Source organism: Coregonus clupeaformis, chromosome 17 (assembly GCF_020615455.1).
Source record: "Coregonus clupeaformis isolate EN_2021a chromosome 17, ASM2061545v1, whole genome shotgun sequence".
In the NCBI taxonomy this organism is placed as follows: Eukaryota; Metazoa; Chordata; class Actinopteri; order Salmoniformes; family Salmonidae; genus Coregonus; species Coregonus clupeaformis.
Window position 1 is genome coordinate 48,029,171 of NC_059208.1, and position 25,108 is coordinate 48,054,278.

At 44.4% G+C, this 25,108-nt stretch overlaps 1 protein-coding gene across 5 annotated transcripts in view; it reads left to right on the top strand.

The window, feature by feature from the left end:
* Positions 1-24,268, top strand: part of tpd52 (tumor protein D52) — a 46,563-nt gene extending 22,295 nt beyond the window's left edge. The window contains exons 1-8 of one of the 5 annotated variants that reach the window (XM_041903562.2): positions 4,848-5,597; positions 15,194-15,318; positions 19,128-19,246; positions 19,526-19,627; positions 19,874-19,900; positions 20,359-20,400; positions 22,822-22,870; positions 23,058-24,268. In XM_041903562.2, coding sequence (XP_041759496.1) covers positions 5,465-5,597; positions 15,194-15,318; positions 19,128-19,246; positions 19,526-19,627; positions 19,874-19,900; positions 20,359-20,400; positions 22,822-22,870; positions 23,058-23,195 — 735 coding nt within the window. In that variant the 5' untranslated portion in view covers positions 4,848-5,464 and the 3' untranslated portion in view covers positions 23,196-24,268. Of the gene's footprint in view, positions 1-4,847; positions 5,598-15,193; positions 15,319-19,097; positions 19,247-19,525; positions 19,628-19,873; positions 19,901-20,358; positions 20,401-22,821; positions 22,871-23,057 lie in introns of those variants that run through there. The other 4 variants (XM_041903560.2, XM_041903564.2, XM_041903561.2 and 1 more) reach the window with 4 other exon arrangements.
* The last annotated feature ends 840 nt before the right edge of the window (positions 24,269-25,108 follow it).

The window sequence follows — 25,108 nt, forward strand, 5'->3', positions numbered from 1 at the left end:
TGGATTAAGGTCCTATGGTCTGATGAACAAAAATAGAACTGTTTGGCCATAATGATCATCGTTATGTTTGGAGGAAAAAGGGTGTAACTTGCAAGCCGAAGAACACCATCCCAACTGTGAAGCACGGGGGTGGCAGCATCATGCTGTGGGGGTGCTTTGCTGCAGGAGGGACTGGTGCACTTCACAAAATAGAGATGGCATCATGAGGAAGGAACATTATGTGTATATATTGAAGCAAAATCTCAAGACATCAGTCAGGAAGTTAAAGCTTGGTCGCAAATGGGTCTTCCAAATGGACAATGACCCCAAGCATACTTTAAAAAGTTGTGGCAAAATGGCTTAAGGACAACAAAGTCAAGGTATTGGAGTGGCCTTCACAAAGCCCTGACCTCAATCCTATAGAACATTTGTTTGACAGAACTGAAAAAGCGTGTGCGAGCAAGGAAGCCTACAAACCTGACTCAGTTACACCAGCTCTGTCAGGAGGAATGGGCCAACATTCACCCAATTTATTGTGGGAAGCTTGTGGAAGGCTACCCGAAAAGTTTGACCCAAGTTAAACAATTTAAAGGCAATGCTACCAAATACTAATTGAATGTATGTAAACTTCTGACCCACTGGGAATGTGATGAAATAAATAAAAGCTTAAATAAATAATTCTCTACTATTATTCTGACATTTCACATTCTTAAAATAAAGTGGTGATCCTAACTAAGACTTGGAATTTTTACTACGATTTAAATCTCAGTAATTGTGAAAAACTGAGTTTAAATGTATTTGGCTAAGGTGTATGTAAACTTCCGACTTCAACTGTATATACAGTATATACAGTATTCTATACTATCTATTGCGTCTTAGCCTATGCCACTCTGATAATGACATTGCTCATCCATATATTTATATATTCTTATTCCATTCCTTTACTTAGATTTGTGTGTATTAGGTTTTTGTTGTGGAACTGTTAGATATTACTTGCTTGATATTGCTGCACTGTCGGAACTAGAAGCACAAGCATTTCGCTAAACTCGCAATAACATCTGCTAACCATGTGCATGTGACCAATACATGTGACATACATCAATACATTTGATTTACTACATACAGTACAGCAAGGCTACGGCTCTCTCCACACACTACAGCACAGCTCTGTGTTGGTACATACAGCTGTAGCTCTCTACTCTCTCTGTACAGTAAGTGTTGGTACATACAACTGTAGCTCTCTACTCTCTCTGTACAGTAACAGTGTTGGTACATACAACTGTAGCTCCCTACTCTCTCTGTACAGTAACAGTGTTGGTACATACAGGTGTAGCTCCCTACTCTCTCTGTACAGTAACAGTGTTGGTACATACAGCTGTAGCTCCCTACTCTCTCTGTACAGTAACAGTGTTGGTACATACAGCTGTAGCGCCCTACTCTCTCTGTACAGTAAGTGTTGGTACATACAACTGTAGCTCTCTACTCTCTCTGTACAGTAAGTGTTGGTACATACAGCTGTAGCTCCCTACTCTCTCTGTACAGTAAGTGTTGGTACATACAACTGTAGCTCCCTACTCTCTGTACAGTAACAGTGTTGGTCCATACAGCTGTAGCTCCCTACTCTCTCTGTACAGTAACAGTGTTGGTACATACAGCTGTAGCTCCCTACTCTCTCTGTACAGTAACAGTGTTGGTACATACAGCTGTAGCGCCCTACTCTCTCTGTACAGTAACAGTGTTGGTACATACAACTGTAGCTCCCTACTCTCTGTACAGTAACAGTGTTGGTCCATACAGCTGTAGCTCCCTACTCTCTCTGTACAGTAACAGTGTTGGTACATACAGCTGTAGCTCCCTACTCTCTCTGTACAGTAAGTGTTGGTACATACAGCTGTAGCTCCCTACTCTCTCTGTACAGTAACAGTGTTGGTCCATACAGCTGTAGCTCCCTACTCTCTCTGTACAGTAAGTGTTGGTACATACAGCTGTAGCTCTCTACTCTCTCTGTACAGTAACAGTGTTGGTACATACAGCTGTAGCGCCCTACTCTCTCTGTACAGTAACAGTGTTGGTCCATACAGCTGTAGCTCCCTACTCTCTCTGTACAGTAAGTGTTGGTACATACAGCTGTAGCTCCCTACTCTCTCTGTACAGTAACAGTGTTGGTACATACAGCTGTAGCTCCCTACTCTCTCTGTACAGTAACAGTGTTGGTACATACAGCTGTAGCTCCCTACTCTCTCTGTACAGTAACAGTGTTGGTACATACAGGTGTAGCTCCCTACTCTCTCTGTACAGTAACAGTGTTGGTACATACAGCTGTAGCTCCCTACTCTCTCTGTACAGTAACAGTGTTGGTACATACAGCTGTAGCTCCCTACTCTCTCTGTACAGTAACAGTGTTAGTACATACAGCTGTAGCGTCCTACTCTCTCTGTACAGTAACAGTGTTGGTCCATACAGCTGTAGCTCCCTACTCTCTCTGTACAGTAAGTGTTGGTACATACAGCTGTAGCTCTCTACTCTCTCTGTACAGTAACAGTGTTGGTACATACAGCTGTAGCGCCCTACTCTCTCTGTACAGTAACAGTGTTGGTCCATACAGCTGTAGCTCCCTACTCTCTCTGTACAGTAAGTGTTGGTACATACAGCTGTAGCTCCCTACTCTCTCTGTACAGTAACAGTGTTGGTACATACAGCTGTAGCTCCCTACTCTCTCTGTACAGTAACAGTGTTGGTACATACAGCTGTAGCTCCCTACTCTCTCTGTACAGTAACAGTGTTGGTACATACAACTGTAGCTCCCTACTCTCTCTGTACAGTAACAGTGTTGGTACATACAGCTGTAGCTCTCTACTCTCTCTGTACAGTAAGTGTTGGTACATACAGCTGTAGCACCCTACTCTCTCTGTACAGTAACAGTGTTGGTACATACAGCTGTAGCTCCCTACTCTCTCTGTACAGTAAGTGTTGGTACATACAGCTGTAGCTCTCTACTCTCTCTGTACAGTAACAGTGTTGGTACATACAACTGTAGCTCCCTACTCTCTCTGTACAGTAACAGTGTTGGTACATACAGCTGTAGCTCCCTACTCTCTCTGTACAGTAAGTGTTGGTACATACAGCTGTAGCTCTCTACTCTCTCTGTACAGTAACAGTGTTGGTACATACAGGTGTAGCTCCCTACTCTCTCTGTACAGTAACAGTGTTGGTACATACAGGTGTAGCTCCCTACTCTCTCTGTACAGTAACAGTGTTGGTACATACAGCTGTAGCGCCCTACTCTCTCTGTACAGTAACAGTGTTGGTACATACAACTGTAGCGCCCTACTCTCTCTGTACAGTAACAGTGTTGGTACATACAGGTGTAGCTCCCTACTCTCTCTGTACAGTAAGTGTTGGTACATACAGCTGTAGCTCTCTACTCTCTCTGTACAGTAACAGTGTTGGTACATACAACTGTAGCTCCCTACTCTCTCTGTACAGTAACAGTGTTGGTACATACAGCTGTAGCTCCCTACTCTCTCTGTACAGTAAGTGTTGGTACATACAGCTGTAGCTCTCTACTCTCTCTGTACAGTAACAGTGTTGGTACATACAGGTGTAGCTCCCTACTCTCTCTGTACAGTAACAGTGTTGGTACATACAGGTGTAGCTCCCTACTCTCTCTGTACAGTAACAGTGTTGGTACATACAGCTGTAGCTCCCTACTCTCTCTGTACAGTAACAGTGTTGGTACATACAGCTGTAGCTCTCTACTCTCTCTGTACAGTAACAGTGTTGGTACATACAGGTGTAGCTCCCTACTCTCTCTGTACAGTAAGTGTTGGTACATACAGCTGTAGCGCCCTACTCTCTCTGTACAGTAACAGTGTTGGTACATACAGCTGTAGCTCCCTACTCTCTCTGTACAGTAACAGTGTTGGTACATACAGCTGTAGCGCCCTACTCTCTCTGTACAGTAACAGTGTTGGTACATACAACTGTAGCGCCCTACTCTCTCTGTACAGTAACAGTGTTGGTACATACAACTGTAGCGCCCTACTCTCTCTGTACAGTAACAGTGTTGGTACATACAGCTGTAGCTCCCTACTCTCTCTGTACAGTAACAGTGTTGGTACATACAGCTGTAGCTCCCTACTCTCTCTGTACAGTAACAGTGTTGTTACATACAGCTGTAGCTCCCTACTCTCTCTGTACAGTAACAGTGTTGGTACATACAGCTGTAGCTCCCTACTCTCTCTGTACAGTAACAGTGTTGGTACATACAGCTGTAGCGCCCTACTCTCTCTGTACAGTAACAGTGTTGGTACATACAGCTGTAGCTCCCTACTCTCTCTGTACAGTAACAGTGTTGGTACATACAGCTGTAGCTCCCTACTCTCTCTGTACAGTAACAGTGTTGGTACATACAGCTGTAGCTCCCTACTCTCTCTGTACAGTAACAGTGTTGTTACATACAGCTGTAGCGCCCTACTCTCTCTGTACAGTAACAGTGTTGGTACATACAGCTGTAGCTCTCTACTCTCTCTGTACAGTAAGTGTTGGTACATACAGCTGTAGCTCCCTACTCTCTCTGTACAGTAACAGTGTTGGTACATACAGCTGTAGCGCCCTACTCTCTCTGTACAGTAACAGTACAGTGTAGCGCCCAGCTGGACAGTCTGAACTGGATTAGCGGCTTGCTGTAATCTGGGACACTGCAGATTATGCCTGCTTCCATCTCACGGGCCTGCCCTATCCCGGGCACGTCATGTGACCAACCAACAAATGGAACCTCGTTTTTCCTTATGACAAGATGGATGGGGAAGGGGCGACAGAGGGACCAGGGCTGTATACTAGACCTGGAAGCTCATCATCACAGAAGAGCTCCTGCATGCCATAAACGCTAGCATAGCCTAGCATCTTTATGGTATTTTCTTTTAAAAACCTCCTGAGTGTGCAGAATCAGAAACTGTGGATGTGTGGATGATGGCAGCAATCCACCAGTGACCTTTGAGATTATTTACAACAGAGAAGCCTAGCTACCGGGGGACTGGGGAGTGCCTGACTACTGACTGTGGTGGTTGGTGATTGCAGTGTCGGCAGAGAGCGAAGGGTAAAGGGAAGGTAACTCATTAACACCACAGAACGACTGTCGTGACGCCATCTCGGCCTACCTGAATGACTGCTTGTCATGTAAGCCTGCAGCAGAAAGACCAACCCAGAGACCGACAGACAGGCTAGGAGGCTGACCGCAAAACACACACACACACACTGTCACATACTGACACACACTGTCACTCACACGACACAGGAGCACCGTGCGTCTACCAGACCAATAGACAGGAGAGGACAATCGGAGTGAGCTGTGGCCCAGCTGCACGCACCCTAGCACATGTAGGCAATCAGCGGCTGCAGCGACGGCGACCTGAGTCATTGTAGTGGGAGTCTAGCCAGCCTCCTAACCCAGCCTGGAGCCACTTCACCCAGCCAGGCAACAGCCATGGACCCTCTGGAGCAGGAATACAAGTCGCCGTTTGACTTTGAGCAGGGGGTGAATACCAGCTACCTCTATTTGTCCCCCAGTGTCAATGTAACACCACCGGGCTCACCGCAAGTGACTGTCAGAGCCAGAGGTAACCAGAGGAGTGTGTGGGGGAGTGAGTGAAGTTTGTATTTGTACTGGGGTGTGGATAGGGTGTTTGGAAAGGGAACGAGAGAGGAGGGGGGGAGGGGGGCGGCATGTGAGAGAGAGAACGAGCATTTGAGTTTCTTGATTTATGTGGGCAGGGGGTATTGTGTGTGCATGGGTGTGTCTTTCCGTGTGTGTGTGTGTGTGACTGTGTACTGTTGCTGTCACATCCTGACCTGTTTCATAAGAGGAGCTGTCTGAGGCAGATGTCAAACAGAGTGATGGATGGGTGTGTGGTTTGGTTGGTTGGTTGCTAGGGGTTGAGCTCTGACAAGACCACACTGAAAACACTCCTAGAAGAAACCTAAAATGGGTTTATCAAACCTTGAGTGGTTTTGGATTGTCGTGCTGTCATCAGAGGAGCTTGGTCAAGCCATGACAAGTACTGAACAAAGCTGGTACCACAGCCAAAGCCCTTTAAACAAATATTGGTCAAAAAATATATAACAAAGAGTTACATGACTCTTAACTATGCTGGCTGTCCCATCATTACTAGTTACAAATAACCTACAGCAATATAATTAACTTACACTGGCCACTGTAAATAATACAAAAAAATGCAAATGACTTAATGTTAAGTTCAATTACTATTAATTTAACAATTAAAAAACCCTTTTGGCTTGTTATACTAACAGGCTAATTATACGCTGCCAAGCCATGCCATTCTGATGGGATTAACCCCAGTTCCCAACAGACATGCCTCATTAAAGTAGTGGCCTTTATTTTTTGGACATGGCTCCCTTCACGTTCTCTCTTTACTCACCCTCTTCTGAACCATGATGATGATGATGATGTAGCCTATCTCTGCATCATATTTCTGAACAGCTGAAATACAAAAACCATGTGGCGATTTGAACGAACATTCCCAAAAATAGTTATTGAGGCTATACAACCTTCTCTGTCTGTTGGACATTGCAGTTGCACAAGCAGGAGGCAGTACCTACACATTGCATTGGAGCAAAAACAATCAGCGTTTTGTGTGACGTAGGCTAATCTTTATAGTTGCTGCCATATCATTGGCTAATCTTTACAGTGGGGAAAAAAGTTAGTTAGTCAGCCACCAATTGTGCAAGTTCTCCCACTTAAAAAGATGAGAGAGGCCTGTAATTTTTATCATAGGTACACGTCAACTATGACAGACAAATTGAGATTTTTTTTCTCCAGAAAATCACATTGTAGGATTTTTAATGAATTTATTTGCAAATTATGGTGGAAAATAAGTATTTGGTCACCTACAAATAAGCAAGATTTCTGGCTCTCACAGACCTGTAACTTCTTCTTTAAGAGGCTCCTCTGTCCTCCACTCGTTACCTGTATTAATGGCACCTGTTTGAACTTGTTATCAGTATAAAGGACACCTGTCCACAACCTCAAACAGTCACACTCCAAACTCCACTATGGCCAAGACCAAAGAGCTGTCAAAGGACACCAGAAACAAAATTGTAGACCTGCACCAGGCTGGGAAGACTGAATCTGCAATAGGTAAGCAGCTTGGTTTGAAGAAATCAACTGTGGGAGCAATTATTAGGAAATGGAAGACATACAAGACCACTGATAATCTCCCTCGATCTGGGGCTCCACGCAAGATCTCACCCCGTGGGGTCAAATGATCACAAGAACGGTGAGCAAAAATCCCAGAACCACACGGGGGGACCTAGTGAATGACCTGCAGAGAGCTGGGACCAAAGTAACAAAGCCTACCATCAGTAACACACTACGCCGCCAGGGACTCAAATCCTGCAGTGCCAGACGTGTCCCCTGATTAAGCCAGTACATGTCCAGGCCCGTCTGAAGTTTGCTAGAGTGCATTTGGATGATCCAGAAGAGGATTGGGAGAATGTCATATGGTCAGATGAAACCAAAATAGAACTTTTTGGTAAAAACTCAACTCGTCGTGTTTGGAGGACAAAGAATGCTGAGTTGCATCCAAAGAACACCATACCTACTGTGAAGCATGAGGGTGGAAACATCATGCTTTGGGGCTGTTTTTCTGCAAAGGGACCAGGACGACTGATCCGTGTAAAGGAAAGAATGAATGGGGCCATGTATCGTGAGATTTTGAGTGAAAACCTCCTTCCATCAGCAAGAGCATTGAAGATGAAACGTGGCTGGGTCTTTCAGCATGACAACGACCCGAAACACACAGCCAGGGCAACTAAGGAGTGGCTCCCTAAGAAGCATCTCAAGGTCCTGGAGTGGCCTAGCCAGTCTCCAGACCTGAACCCAATAGAAAATCTTTGGAGGGAGCTTTGAAGTCCGTATTGCCCAGCGACAGCCCCGAAACCTGAAGGATCTGGAGAAGGTCTGTATGGAGGAGTGGGCCAAAATCCCTGCTGCAGTGTGTGCAAACCTGGTCAAGACCTACAGGAAACGTATGATCTCTGTAATTGCAAACAAAGGTTTCTGTACCAAATATTAAGTTCTGATTTTCTGATGTATCAAATACTTATGTCATGCAATAAAATGCAAATTAATTACTTAAAAATCATACAATGTGATTTTCTGGATTTTTGTTTTAGATTCCGTCTCTCACAGTTGAAGTGTACCTATGATAAAAATTACAGACCTCTACATGCTTTGTAAGTAGGAAAACCTGCAAAATCGGCAGTGTATCAAATACTTGTTCTCCCCACTGTATATACCCCCCCGTGCTTGATTACATACACTGCAATAGTGCATCAGAGAGCAGTAAGAGAGAGAAGTATGAGCTAACAGAACCTGTTCCAGTCCTAATGCTGAGGTGGATTTCCTTTTGTCTACAATGACCTACAGTGGGGAAAAAAGTATTTAGTCAGCCACCAATTGTGCATGTTCTCCCACTTAAAAAGATGAGAGGCCTGTAATTTTCATCATAGGTACACGTCAACTATGACAGACAAAATGAGGGGAAAAAATCCAGAAAATCACATTGTAGGATTTTTAATGAATTGATTTGCAAATTATGGTGGAAAATAAGTATTTGGTCAATAACAAAAGTTTCTCAATAGTTTGCCAACAAAGGGTATATAACAATGACACAGGTCAAACGTTTTCTGTAAGTCTTCACAAGGTTTTCACACACTGTTGCTGGTATTTTGGCCCATTCCTCCATGCAGATCTCCTCTAGAGCAGTGATGTTTTGGGGCTGTCGCTGGGCAATACGGACTTTCAACTCCCTCCAAAGATTTTCTATTGGGTTCAGGTCTGGAGACTGGCTAGGCCACTCCAGGACCTTGAAATGCTTCTTACGAAGCCACTGTGCGGTGTGTTTGGGATCATTGTCATGCTGAAAGACCCAGCCACGTTTCATCTTCAATGCCCTTGCTGATGGAAGGTGGTTTTCACTCAATCTCACGATACATGGCCCCATTCATTCTTTCCTTTACACGGATCAGTCGTCCTGGTCCCTTTGCAGAAAAACAGCCCCAAAGCATGATGTTTCCACCCCCATGCTTCACAGTAGGTATGGTGTTCTTTGGATGCAACGCAGCATTCTTTGTCCTCCAAACACGACAAGTTGAGTTTTTACCAAAAAGTTCTATTTTGGTTTCATCTGACCATATGACATTCTCCCAATCCTCTTCTGGATCATCCAAATGCACTCTAGCAAACTTCAGACGGGCCTGGACATGTACTGGCTTAAGCAGGGGGACACGTCTGGCACTGCAGGATTTGAGTCCCTGGCGGCGTAGTGTGTTACTGATGGTAGGCTTTGTTACTTTGGTCCCAGCTCTCTGCAGGTCATTCACTAGGTCCCCCCGTGTGGTTCTGGGATTTTTGCTCACCGTTCTTGTGATCATTTTGACCCCACGGGGTGAGATCTTGCGTGGAGCCCCATATCGAGGGAGATTATCAGTGGTCTTGTAGGTCTTCCATTTCCTAATAATTGCTCCCACAGTTGATTTCTTCAAACCAAGCTGTTTACCTATTGCAGATTCAGGTCGACAGTTGACGTGGGGCAGACTACGGGTGTATTGTCGTAGTGTGTGTACGTAGGTCCTTAAGTGATTCAGCAGTGACCACAGTTTAGGAATATAGGCTTGATGAATGAATGTAATATAAAAAATCATGGAAGAAAGTCTATTATTTTCAATAAGAAGTTTATCTTTGAAAAAATGTATTCAATTTTAGTTCATTACCTGGTAGAGTTTAATAGGAACTGACCCTGAGCCTGTTGTTGCCAGTACAGTAACAATGACTCCCGGCCCGCGAGGGGGTCCAAGGGGGTCCAACCTGGCCCGTGAGTGGTTTGCGTAAATCAAATCAAAACAAAGCTATATTTTTATTACCTCATATGGCCTGGAGCAGGGGTGTTAAACAAATGTTGCCCCGGGGGCCGGATTCGGTCTTCAACGATCACTTCCGAATGCGGCCACCGGGCAAAATGAGTTCGACACCCCCGCTATATCACCCCCGCTATAACCCACATAAGGTAGAAGCCGTCATGGTCTGGGATGGTGGTGTAGATTACACAGACCTGTCACTGTCAGCAGTATGGGGACCTGGACCGCAGACACCTGAGAGGCACTGCCTCTTCATCAAGGGGAGGGAGACATTAGAAAGGGAGAGGTCAAAATGGAAAGGTCAAGAAGAGTTCAGTGAATATGTGTTGAGCATTTCTCCACAATTTATCTCATAGAAATATGATTTGATATTCAGAGTTGGGTACATTTCTGTTAGATTGCTGCTAATTTGAGCAACATTGAAGAGCATGCTTCTACTGGTTCATAATTACTCTTGAGACCAAACCAGTCTTCTCTGTATTATCTTGTTGTTATGCTTATTCACTGAGCAAACTCACTTGGTTGTTTGTTATTTCCAACACAGACTGTCCCTTACCCTGGAGCTAATTGTTCAAGTCAAAGAAGATGTCACATCAGTCTTCCTAATCCTGAAGCCATAATAAGTCATTTAATCTCTTAAATCCGATATATCACTGGTTTAGTATCAAGTAGCTCCTCTAACCACTTCTTCATGCTTACATGAATGGCTATCGAAAACATAGGCTACTGAGGCAATCAACTGTCATCCATACAGGTAACATCCATAGATCCATGTCAGCTGCGATTCTGTATCTGAACAACTGTAACCACAACAACAGTTATCTCTAACCCTAATCAATTACAGGACGAGATGTCCTAATATCACCATCCGTTCCCAAGGCCAAAACTAGATTTCTCCAATCAGAGAAAGTTAGGACAGTGCATCAGCAGCATGTGATATTGACTGTTGTTAACTAGTATTAGTGCACATATTAGTTAACTAGTAATTACGTAGTGAATCCTACAGAGGAGGAACCATATGTGCATTTTGAAAAAAAAATGATAGACTTGATAAATCATTATAAAAAGTAGGAAGTATAATTGAAAGACAGTGTGATGACATGATCTTTAGATAGTGACACTTGATGTGGTATGCACATTCCCCCCAAAAAATTGAGAGATTTGAAAATATCCTACTTTTTCAAAACATGGTTCTTCGTTGCTAGGGATCAGTTATTTGAGTTTTTATTCCACTGACAGCCTTTTTCTCAGTGTCTTTTTGATTGACAACCCTGTTCTGAACTACCCCGCTTTCTCTTGCACGGCTGTTTATCAATCCTGCTGTCAAATCTCAGAATGTCTCCATCCAGAAAGTTCAGCTGTTATTAATGTGTTACAATTGAAGAGTTTCATTCCAAAACACACATGTATGTATATGTATATGTGTGTGTGTGTATATATATATATATATATATATATATATTACCGTTCAAAAGTTTGGGGTCACATAGAAATCTCCTTGTTTTTGAAAGAAAAGCAAAATGTTTTGTCCATTAAAATAACATCAAATTGATCAGAAATACAGTGTAGACATTGTTAATGTTGTAAATGGCTATTGTAGCTGGAAACGGCTGATTTAAAATAAAAATAAATAAATAAAAAGGAATATCTACATAGGCGTACAGAGGCCCATTATCAGCAACCATCAGTCCTGTGTTCCAATGGCACGTTGTGTTTGCTAATCCAAGTTTATCATTTTAAAAGGCTAATTGATCATTAGAAAACCCTTTTGCAATTATGTTAGCACAGCTGAAAACTGTTGTGCTGATTAAAGAAGCAATACAACTGGCCTTCTTGAGACTAGTTGAGTATCTGGAGCATCAGCAATTGTGGGTTCGATTACAGGCTCAAAATGGCCAGAAACAAATCACTTTCTTCTGAAACTCGTCAGTCTATTCTTGTTCTGAGAAATGAAGGCTATTCCATGCGAGAAATTGACAAGAAACTGAAGATCTCGTACAACGCTGTGTACCACTCCCTTCACAGAACTGGCTCTAACCAGAATAGAAAGAGGAGTGGGAGGCCCCGGTGCACAACTGAGCAAGAGGACGAATACATTAGTGTCTAGTTTGAGAAACAGATGCCTCACAGGTCCTCAACTGGCAGCTTCATTAAATAGTACCCGCAAAACACCAATCTCAACGTCAACAGTGAAGAGGCGACTCCGGGATTGCAAAGAAAAAGCCATATCTCAGACTGCCCATCTTAATCTTTTATTTTTATTGGCCAGTCTGAGATATGGCTTTTTCTTTGCAACTCTGCATAGAAGGTCAGCATCCCGGAGTCGCCTCTTCACTGTTGACGTTGAGACTGGTGTTTTTTTTATATATATATATATATATATATATATATATATATATATATATATATATATACATATACTGCTCAAAAAAATAAAGGGAACACTTAAACAACACAATGTAACTCCAAGTCAATCACACTTCTGTGAAATCAAACTGTCCACTTAGGAAGCAACACTGATTGACAATAAATTTCACATGCTGTTGTGCAAATGGAATAGACAACAGGTGGAAATTATAGGCAATTAGCAAGACACCCCCAATAAAGGACTGGTTTGCAGGTGGTGACCACAGACCACTTCTCAGTTCCTATGCTTCCTGGCTGATGTTGTGGTCACTTTTGAATGCTGGCGGTGCTTTCACTCTAGTGGTAGCATGAGACGGCGTCTACAACCCACACAAGTGGCTCAGGTAGTGCAGCTCATCCAGGATGGCACATCAATGCGAGCTGTGGCAAGAAGGTCTGCTGTGTCTGTCAGCGTAGTGTCCAGAGCATGGAGGCGCTACCAGGAGACAGGCCAGTACATCAGGAGACTTGGAGGAGGCCGTAGGAGGACAACAACCCAGCAGCAGGACTGCTACCGCCGCCTTTGTGCAAGGAGGAGCACTGCCAGAGCCCTGCAAAATGACCTCCAGCAGGCCACAAATGTGCATGTGTCTGCTCAAACAGTCAGAAACAGACTCCATGAGGGTGGTATGAGGGCCCAACGTCCACAGGTGGGGGTTGTGCTTACAGCCCAACACCGTGCAGGACGTTTGGCATTTGCCAGAGAACACCAAGATTGGCAAATTCGCCACTGGCGCCCTGTGCTCTTCACAGATGAAAGCAGGTTCACACTGAGCACGTGACAGAGTCTGGAGACGCCGTGGAGAACGTTCTGCTGCCTGCAACATCCTCCAGCATGACCGGTTTGGCGGTGGGTCAGTCATGGTGTGGGGTGGCATTTCTTTCGGGGGCCGCACAGCCCTCCATGTGCTCGCCAGAGGTAGCCTGACTGCCATTAGGTACCGAGATGAGATCCTCAGACCCCTTGTGAGACCATATGCTGGTGCGGTTGGCCCTGGGTTCCTCCTAATGCAAGACAATGCTAGACCTCATGTGGCTGGAGTGTGTCAGCAGTTCCTGCAAGAGGAAGGCATTGATGCTATGGACTGGCCCACCCGTTCCCCAGACCTGAATCCAATTGAGCACATCTGGGACATCATGTCTCACTCCATCCACCAACGCCACGTTGCACCACAGACTGTCCAGGAGTTGGCGGATGCTTTAGTCCAGGTCTGGGAGGAGATCCCTCAGGAGACCATCCGCCACCTCATCAGGAGCATGCCCAGGCGTTGTAGGGAGGTCATACAGGCACGTGGAGGCCACACACACTACTGAGCCTCATTTTGACTTGTTTTAAGGACATTACATCAAAGTTGGATCAGCCTGTAGTGTGGTTTTCCACTTTAATTTTGAGGGTGACTCCAAATCCAGACCTCCATGGGTTGATAAATTTGATTTCCATTGATAATTTTTGTGTGATTTTGTTGTCAGCACATTCGACTATGTAAAGAAAAAAGTATTTAATAAGATTATTTCATTCATTCAGATCTAGGATGTGTTATTTTAGTGTTCCCTTTATTTTTTTGAGCAGTGTGTGTGTGTGTGTGTGTATATATATATATATATATATATATATATATATATATATATATATATATATATATATATATATATATATAGTACCAGTATAGCAGATGCGCTGGATAAGAGCATCTGCTAAATGACTCAAATGTAAAATGCAGATGTTTTACATAAAGATCTCATATTACTGTATTCATTTTTTTTTTTTATATATATATATGTGTTTTTATTTATTTATTATTGAATACAGTAATATGAGATCTGTATGTAAAACATCTACATTTTACATTTGAGTCATTTAGCAGAAACAGCTATGTGAGACAACCGCATATCACAGTCAAAAATACAGGATACGAACATATTCCATTCCAGCTAAACAATGGATATATAGCGTATGTAAAAGATTACAAACTTTTTCATACACATCTAAAATCTATGAATAAAAAATCTGAGAGCAGTAATATTTGACACACACATGAAGGTACTGTTAGATTAATTTGTATTTTAAGAATAATGACTAAAGGATTTCACCCCAAATACAGTATAAATGTGTAAACTGTGTTAGAATTATCAACCCACTAACAGAGGGGGGCGGGACTAAACATTCCAGGGTGAAGGAGAATGGTGGAAACCGTTTAAGAAAGCCTCCTAAAGGTGGGCGGAGCAAAGTGCCTTTGTGTGTCAAGAGGTATAAAACAGGAGTGTATGGGTTTTGGCGAGAGCGCTCCATGAATAAAAATACAGATAATTCTTGCTGGTTGTGGACCTTTGAATCATTTATGATTAAAACCAGAGCCTTACAACCTCTGGTAATGATTCAAGCTTAGGTTGAATTAGAGATAGAAATTCTCTTAAAAGGTACCCATAAGCAAACATTTCTAATGAAAAAACACAACTGTGAAAATTGGTGGATATAGTGTTTTGGAAATAAACTTCAATTCCTACAGGGTATAGCCCTGGCTGACTGGCCTGCTCAAGGCTGAGAGTCAGACATCAAAGTAGTGAGACCACAATATTGAGCGTGTGTGTGTGTTACACCGGCCCTTGGTGTGTTCATCTTCAAAGGCTATCTCTTAATCTAGCTGGTCCTCCAACTCCCACCCTCCACCGCTTGTGGACTATCTCTTCCCTCACTCCAGAAGGAGAAATACTACTAAGTTGACAGCTATCGTTGGCATGGTAATGCCTGCTGTTTCCTCTCAAGCCTTTGAGGATCAGAAACCCTTTGAGGATGTCTCTCTTAACTCTCTCTTCTTTACTCTCCCTGTCGCTCTCTCCCTCTGATTCTCTCTCCTCCCCTCCCTCTCTCCAGGTGCTGTGAGACCAGACTCTATCCCAGAGGTAGGGGAGGATGCAGTGACGTCAGTGACCGTGTCCCCTTCCATCCCCACCCTGACAGAGGAGGAACAGGAGGAACTACGAGGTGAACTGCTCAAGGTAAGTCAGGAGCCCTGGCTCAAGGCAGAGGTCTAGGTAGAATAAGAATGTAAAACTCAGCAAAAAAAGAAACGTCCCTTTTTCAGGACCCTGTCTTTCAAAGATAATTCGTAATATCCAAATAACTTAACAGATCTTCATTGTAAAGGGCTTAAACACTGTTTCCCATGCTTGTTCAATGAACCATAAACAATTAATGAACATGCACCTGTGGAACGGTGGTCAAGACACTAACAGCTTACAGACGGTAGGCAATTAAGGTCACAGTTATGAAAACCTAGGACACTAAAGAGGCCTTTCTACTGATTCTGAAAAACACCAAAAGAAAGATGCCCAGGGTCCCTGCTCATCTGCATGAACGTGCCTTAGGCATGCTGGAAGGAGGCATGAGGACTGCAGATGTGGCCAGGGCAATAAATTGCAATGTCCGTACTGTGAGACGCCTAAGACAGCGCTACAGGGAGACAGGACGGACAGCTAATCGTCCTCGCCGTGGCAGACCACGTGTAACAACACCTGCACAGGATCGGTACATCCGAACATCACACCTGCGGGACAGGTACAGGATGGCAACAACAACTGCCCGAGTTACATCAGGAACGCACAATCCCTCCATCAGTGCTCAGACTGACCACAATATACTGCTGAGAGGGGCTGGACTGAGGGCTTGTAGGACTGTTGTAAGGCAGGTCCTCACCAGACATCACCGGCAACAACGTCGCCTATGGTCACAAACCCACCGTCGCTGGACCAGACAGGACTGGCAAAAAGTGCTCTTCACTGATGAGTCGCGGTTTTGTCTCACCAGGGGTGATGGTCGGATTCGCGGTTATCGTCGAAGGAATGAGCGTTACACCGAGGCCTGTACTCTGGAGCGGGATCGATTTGGAGGTGGAGGGTCCGTCGTGGTCTGGGGCGGTATGTCACAGCATCATCGGACTGAGCTTGTTGTCATTGCAGGCAATCTCAACGCTGTGCGTTACAGGGAAGACATCCTCCTCCCTCATGTGGTACCCTTCCTGCAGGCTCATCCTGACATGACCCTCCAGCATGATAATGCCACCAGCCATACTGCTCGTTCTGTGTGATTTCCTGCAAGACAGGAATGTCAGTGATCTGCCATAGCCAGTGAAGAGCCCAGATCTCAATCCCATTGAGCACGTCTGGGACCTGTTGGATGGGAGGGTGAGGGCTAGGGCCATTCCCCCAGAAATGTCAGGGAACTTGCAGGTGCCTTGGTGGAAGAGTGGGGTAACATCTCACAGCAAGAACTGGCAAATCTGGTGCAGTCCATGAGGAGGAGATGCACTGCAGTACTTAATGCAGCTGGTGGCCACACCAGATACTGACTGTTACTTTAGATTTTGACCCCCCCTTTGTTCAGGGACACATTATTAAATTTCTGTTAGTCACATGTCTGTGGAACTTGTTCAGTTTATGTCTCAGTTGTTGAATCTGGTTGTGTTCATACAAATATTTACACATGTTGAGTTTGCTGAAAATAAACGCAGTTGACAGTGAGAGGAGGTTTCTTTTTTTGCTGAGTTTAGATACTTCCAGTGTTATAATGTATAACAAAAACTCTGTATGAATTACAGTATTTTGGTTCTGGGAAAAAAAGTTACAAAATAACATTTGTTTCAGTCAATAGTGCCTACCCCTACACCCTGTGTTTCTCACCATGTCTCACTGTCTCTCCATGTCTCTCTCCATGTCTCACTGTCTCTCCATGTCTCTGTCCCTCTCCATGTCTCTCTCCATGTCTCTGTCCCTCTCCATGTCTCTCTCCGTGTCTCTGTCCCTCTCCATGTCTCTCTCCATGTCTCTGTCTCTCCATGTCTCTCTGTCTCTCCATGTCTCTCTCCATGTCTCACTGTCTCTCCATGTCTCTCTGTCTCTCTCCATGTCTCACTGTCTCTCCATGTCTCTCTGTCTCTCCATGTCGCACTGTCTCTCCATGTCTCTCTCCATGTCTCTCTGTCTCTCCATGTCTCTCTCCATGTCTCTGTCTCTCCATGTCTCTCTGTCTCTCCATGTCTCTCTGTCTCTCCATGTCTCTCTGTCTCTCTCCATGTCTCACTGTCTCTCCATGTCTCTCTGTCTCTCTATGTCTCTCTCCATGTCTCACTGTCTCTCCATGTCTCTCTCCATGTCTCTCCATGTCTCACTGTCTCTCCATGTCTCTCTCCATGTCTCTGTCTCTCTCCATGTCTCTCTCCATGTCTCTCTCCATGTCTCTCTGTCTCTCTCCATGTCTCTCTCCATGTCTCTCTCCATGTCTCTCTCTCTGTCTCTCATGTCTCTCTCCATGTCTCTCTGTCTCTCCATGTCTCTGTCTCTCTGTCTCTCCCCATGTCTCTCTGTCTCTCTCCATGTCTCTCTCCATGTCTCTCTGTCTCTCTCCATGTCTCTCTGTCTCTCTCCATGTCTCTCTCAATGTCTCTCTCTCTGTCTCTCCATGTCTCTCTCCATGTCTCTCTGTCTCTCCATGTCTCTCTGTCTGTCCATGTCTCACTGTCTCTCTCCATGTCTCTCTGTCTGTCCATGTCTCACTGTCTCTCCATGTCTCTCTCCATGTCTCTGTCCCTCTCCATGTCTCTCTCCATGTCTCTCTCTGTCTCTCTCCATGTCTCTCTCTGTCCCTCTCCATGTCTCTCTCCATGTCTCTCTGTCCCTCTCCATGTCTCACTGTCTCTCCATGTCTCTCTCCATGTCTCACTGTCTCTCTCCATGTCTCTCTGTCTGTCCATGTCTCACTGTCTCTCCATGTCTCTCTCCATGTCTCACTGTCTCTCTCCATGTCTCTCTGTCTGTCCATGTCTCACTGTCTCTCTCCATGTCTCACTGTCTCTCCATGTCTCTCTGTCTGTCCATGTCTCTCTCCATGTCTCTGTCCCTCTCCATGTCTCTCTCCATGTCTCTCTCTGTCTCTCTCCATGTCTCTCTCTGTCCCTCTCCATGTCTCTCTCTGTCCCTCTCCATGTCTCTCTCCATGTCTCTCTGTCCCTCTCCATGTCTCACTGTCTCTCCATGTCTCTCTCCATGTCTCTCTGTCTGTCCATGTCTCACTGTCTCTCCATGTCTCTCTCCATGTCTCACTGTCTCTCCATGTCTCTGTCCCTCTCCATGTCTCTCTCCATGTCTCTGTCCCTCTCCATGTCTCTCTCTGTCTCTCTCCATGTCTCTCTCTGTCCCTCTCCATGTCTCTCTCCATGTCTCTCTGTCCCTCTCCATGTCTCACTGTCTCTCCATGTCTCTCTCCATGTCTCACTGTCTCTCTCCATGTCTCTCTGTCTGTCCATGTCTCACTGTCTCTCCATGTCTCACTGTCTCTCCATGTCTCTGTCCCTCTCCATGTCTCTCTCCATGTCTCTGTCCCTCTCCATGTCTCTCTCCATGTCTCTCTCCATGTCTCTCTGTCCCTCTCCATGTGTCTCTACATGTCTCTCTCCATGTCTCTCTGTCTCTCCATGTCTCTGTCCCTCTCCATGTCTCTCTCCATGTCTCTGTCCCTCTCCATGTCTCTCTCCATGTCTCTCTGTCCCTCCATGTCTCACTGTCTCTCCATGTCTCTCTGTCTCACCATGTCTCTCTGCCTCTCCATGTCTCACTGTCTCTCACCATGTTTTTCTGTCCCTCCATGTCTCACTGTCTCTCCATGTCTCTCTGTCTCACCATGTCTCTCTGCCTCTCCATGTCTCACTGTCTCTCACCATGTTTTTCTGTCTCTCCATGTCTCTCTGTCCATTTCTCTCTGACTCTGTCCACGTCTCTCTCAGGTGGAGGATGAAATCTTGACTCTGTCTCAGGTGCTGGCAGCTAAGGAGAAGCAGGTGGCAGACATCAAGAGGAAGCTGGGCATCACTCCTCTCAACGAGCTCAAACAGAACATCAGCAAGAGCTGGCAGGAGGTCACCACCTCTACCGCGTATGTGGCTGTACACACACACAGGGACGTACACAAACACACACATACGTAACACAGACACACAGGCAAGCATACACACACATGCAGGCGTGCACGCGCACACTATTCTGCAGAGTCAGTTCTGACATGCTGACTGGTCAGAGGAGGAAGGTGTACAGTCTTTCTCTTTATTTTCTCTCTCATATGTTTTTAAAATTCTGTCTCGCTCCCTCCCTCCCTCCCTCCCTCCCTCCCTCCCTCCCTCCCTCCCTCCCTCCCTCCCTCCCTCTCTCCTAACAGCTATAAGAAGACGTCAGAGGGCCTGTCCGTAGCTGGTCAGAAGGCCACGGCAGCCTTCACCAGCATGGGCTCAGCCATCAGCAGGAAGTTTGAGGACGTCAGGTGAGGCACACACATAGGCTCTGGTCAAAAGTAGTGAATAGGGCGCCATTTCGGACGCACCCAAAGACAGGCTCTTTTATACCACAGAGGCCCTAAGCTTATACCTGAAGTTTGGTTGGGTTTTTTATCAGGTAGAAAGTGGGGACTGAAGTGACAGGCAGGGAGAATACACATGCTCGTCTTGTCATGGGAAATTCATTGTTCATTGTCTGTACATGTCTTTAATACAACACTTGGCCTTTACAGATTGCAGTCTATTTCCAATTCCTTTGGGTAAGACTGTCTCCGCTGGTGCCGTTAGTCAGTCAAACCATACAAAGTCATTTTGGATGCTGCTTAGATCATTACTCTCTAGGTAGTCTTGCTGCTAGTAGTGTTCATATCCTATTTCTCTCTCTCACTCTGTACTGCATGGGTTCTTCTGTGCTAGGGTGATTTGGTTCTGTGTGAGATATGTGAGGATTCATTCAAATGCTACTTGTGATTGCATGATTGTCTGTGAAGGTCTACGTTGCCATAAAGGACTATGGTAACTGATGCATGTTTTCACCTGAACATACTCTGACAGTCACTCGTCAATTTAACTGGGATAGAATGATTGAATGAATGATGAATGTAGAAAATAAAGGATGAATGAAGGAACATGTGTGTCTATACCTCTCCACACTAACACTGGTGCACTCTCTTCCTTTGCTAACCCCCTATCTCTCTTCTTTAATGCTGTCGGAAAGCATACGCTCCCTACAGCATTCTGCTAGTATGCCCGTGATGAGGTAAGGGGGAACAAACACACTAACAACCAAACCACGGCTTGCTGGAACCCTCTACTCCTCTGTGGCACCTTTTGCAACAATGCTTCGCAGACTTGAGAAAAACTGGCTTGAGTTTTGACATTTTAAAATGGAAATTACAAACTTTAGAAGCCATTTAAACCTCAAATACAATACAAATTTGCATTTCCCGCTGTGCAGGAAAATTCTCAGCAACAAAGAGTCATCAAGTGAAGATCCTACATATGTTGTCGAGATACAACTGCCATCACCCCTCTAGTCTATAGGGACTGAGTTGCATTGCTGACACAAACATTGAGATGGTTATTATGTATTCCTGCTGTTTTTACCCTCTGGACAATAAATAGTATATATGATCTGTGAATAGAAGAGAATGGAATGTGGCCACTCTGGAATAATTTTATTGTTACCTGAACTCTGTCTGGATGGGGCATCAGATAACGTTCCTAATGAAAACAATGATGATAAATGTGTGTCCTTTGTGTATCAGTGTCCCCGACCTCCCACCTCTGCTTTCTTCCCTGACCTCTGACCTCCCACCTTCTCTTTCCTCCCTCCCTGATCTCTGACCTCCCACCTCTGCTTTCCCAGAGTCCTCTGGGTGTGGAAGTCAGGTGAAAGTGAGGTGTCTGTTAGGCTGCGTACAAAATTGCACCCTATTCCCTCTATACAGTGAGGGAAAAAAGTATTTGATCCCCTGCTGATTTTGTACGTTTGCCCACTGACAAAGACATGATCAGTCTATAATTTTAATGGTAGGTTTATTTGAACGGTGAGAGACAGAATAACAACAACAAAAATCCAGAAAAACGCATGTCAAAAATGTTATAAATTGATTTGCATTTTAATGAGGGAAATAAGTATTTGACCCCCTCTCAATCAGAAAGATTTCTGGCTCCCAGGTGTCTTTTATACAGGTAACGAGCTGAGATTAGGAGCACACTCTTAAAGAGAGTGCTCCTAATCTCAGCTTGTTACCTGTATAAAAGACACCTGTCCACAGAAGCAATCAATCAATCAGATTCCAAACTCTCCACCATGGCCAAGACCAAAGAGCTATCCAAGGATGTCAGGGACAAGATTGTAGACCTACACAAGGCTGGAATGGGCTACAAGACCATCGCCAAGCAGCTTGGTGAGAAGGTGACAACAGTTGGTGCGATTATTCGCAAATGGAAGAAACACAAAATAACTGTCAATCTTCCTCGGCCTGGGGCTCCATGCAAGATCTCACCTTGTGGAGTTGCAATGATCATAAAAACAGTGAGGAATCAGCCCAGAACTACACGGGAGGATCTTGTCAATGATCTCAAGGCAGCTGGGACCATAGTCACCAAGAAAACAATTGGTAACACACTACGCCGTGAAGGACTGAAATCCTGCAGCGCCCGCAAGGTCCCCCTGCTCAAGAAAGCACATATACAGGCCCGTCTGAAGTTTGCCAATGAACATCTGAATGATTCAGAGGAGAACTGGGTGAAAGTGTTGTGGTCAGATGAGACCGAAATCGAGCTCTTTGCCATCAACTCAACTCGCCGTGTTTGGAGGAGGAGGAATGCTGCCTATGACCCCAAGAACACCATCCCCACCGTCAAACATGGAGGTGGAAACATTATGCTTTGGGGGTGTTTTTCTGCTTAGGGGACAGGACAACTTCACCGCATCAAAAGGACGATGGACGGGCCATGTACCGTCAAATCTTGGGTGAGAACCTCCTTCCCTCAGCCAGGGCATTGAAAATGGGTCATGGATGGGTATTCCAGCATGACAATGACCCAAAACACACGGCCAAGGCAACAAAGGAGTGGCTCGAGAAGAAGCACATTAAGGTCCTGGAGTGGCCTAGCCAGTCTCCAGACCTTAATCCCATAGAAAATCTGTGGAGTGAGCTGAAGGTTCGAGTTGCCAAACGTCAGCCTCAAAACCTTAATGACTTGGAGAAGATCTGCAAAGAGGAGTGGGACAAAATCCCTCCTGAGATGTGTGCAAACCTGGTGGCCAACTACAAGAAACGTCTGACCTCTGTGATTGCCAACAAGGGTTTTGCCACCAAGTACTAAGTCATGTTTTGCAGAGGGGTCAAATACTTATTTCCCTCATTAAAATGCAAATCAATTTATAACATTTTTGACATGCATTTTTCTAGATTTTGTTGTTGTTATTCTGTCTCTCACTGTTCAAATAAACCTACCATTAAAATCATAGACTGATCATGCCTTTGTCAGTGGGCAAACGTACAAAATCAGCAGGGGATCAAATACGTTTTTTCCCTCCCTGTAGGGCACTACTATGGGCCCTGGTCAAAAGTAGTGCACTAAATAGGGAATAGGGTGCCATTTCAGATGCCGCACACTAGTCTCCTCCTCGTCCTTCTCTACTCACATCACGTGTCCCTCTTCACAGGAACACACCCACCTTTAAGTCGTTTGAGGAGAAAGTCGAGACTTTAAAGGTAAATGATGAGAAGAGGAGTGAGTAAGAACTTACAATCACTTCTCAGAGCCCTAAAATATTTATCTTTGAATATTTGGGTAGAAATTCATCAAACTGCCACAGACGATAAAAATAAATAAATTAGTGCATCTTTATTTATTCATTCACTCATTCAACACCTGTATCTCTTCCTCCACCACCTGCAGGTCAAGATGAGCCCGACAGCGTCTCAGGGTGACTTTGGCGACGTGTTGACCTCTACAGCGACCTCTGACCCTTCTGTTCCCGTGGAGAAACAGCCAGAGGCCACGCCCATTGCCACCCAGGAGGAACAGCCCCACTGAGACCTGCCTGACCTTTCACCCCTGACCCCTAGCCAGGCTGACATCCACTAGAACATACCCTCTTTCCCCTTCTGTCTCCCCTCTTTCTGTTCTCTTTCTCACCTCCTCTCTACAACCCTATAGCACAAAACAACAGAACCAACTACTAAAAAAGAAAAACGAGTTTCCCCAGGAACTTTCTTTTAAAATTGTAATTAAGTTATGAAAATATTGTTGTGACACCATAACATTTATAGGTTTCTACGACTGTGTTTCTATTCGAATGTCCATGGTTTAGGAACCTGCACAAGTAGAATAATATACATTACACCTAATGAGGAATATAATTGAATCTCACAGCAAGTGATGGTTCATGAAGTTATAATAGCACAAAACCAATTGGTTCATACAGGCCCATATATTTGCATGTCTTTGAGTACTAACAGGCATTTTTTTTTTTTTTTTTTTGATGTTCTCCAATTTCCCTGTACTCCAATCACTGTAATACTCTCGGATTTAATTTCTAGTCTAACACTGAAGTGTCTGTCTGTCTCACACCATTTATTACTATCACCAATATCTTCATTCTCTGTCTGAATTGCACCAGTAATGTGGTATAGAGCACAGCTGAGTAGAGTTAATCCCAGATCTGTGTAGCTCACACACTCCTCTCACATCTTAACCATATGGGGGTGGTCTAAATCTGACCTCCGAGCAGTTCATAGTGCTTAACTCTGACATCAGAGAGGGTGGGCCAATGCATCCAGATCAGTGTGTAATGATAGTCGCAGATGCATGATTGGGTATAATGGTGTGTTTACATCACTCACAGCCTCACGGCATGGTGGGCCAAAGTCCATATTGGGGCACTTGTCTCACTGGTTCTCTACTGTTGAATGATATATGAATGTAGTTGTTTTTGTTACCGTCAGTGATTTTCATCGTTTACCTTTTCATAAAGATGTGCAATTTTCCTCAAATTGGATATATACTATTCTCGACCTAGACTAATAACTCGATTTTCCCCATGTGTTGGTATTTCATTTCTCTAAAGTGTATGTGGTGTGATAATACATTGTTTTCTATTGACTTTCTATGAGGTTATGTTTTTTCTTCTGATTTAAAAATCTTGAGGTATAAAATAGTGAAGTGCAGAATCCTATTGAAGATGTTTCCTCCTGAGCACACTAGGATGATACATAGAGTGCCTATAGAAAGTCTACACCTCCTTGAACTTTTTTCACATTTTGCTGCCTTCAAATTACAGGGTTGGGTCAAATCCAATAAAACAAAGAGTGAAACGGTCACTATTTTCAAGTATTGTGGTGGCAGCATCATGTTATGAGTATGCTTGTCACCAGCAGGGACTGGGGAGTATGTTAGGATTAAAATAAATATGAAAGAAGCAAAGCCCAGGTAAAAAGTTAGAGGAAACCCCACCTCAGTCTTCCGAAAACCTAACCCTGGAATAGGGTTTTATTTTTCTGTGGGACAATCACACACATTTGTATGCGAAAGACACACTAGAAGTCTTTCTAAGAGGTGTTAAGTGTTCCTGAGTGGTCTAGTCTCAGTCCTGAATTAAATCTGCTTACAAAATCAGAGACAAGGTTTAAATATCGCTGTCCATCAATGATCCCCAACCAAATTGACTGAGCCTGAGCGATTCTGACAAAAATGATGTATATATGTAGCCCTGAGAGTTGTGCGAATTTGGTGGAATCTTAATGGAAATTATTCAGATGTAATGGCTGCCAAAGGTACATCCACCAAGTATTAACTCGGGGGTGGAGAGGAGACTTATCCAATTATGATATTTCAGTTATTTTGGGGGGGAAATGTTCTATAACTTTCTTTCACTTTGAAAATGTGGAGTAGGTTGTGTAGATCTGTAGGAAAAACATAATTGTATCCCTTTTTAGATTTAATTTTAA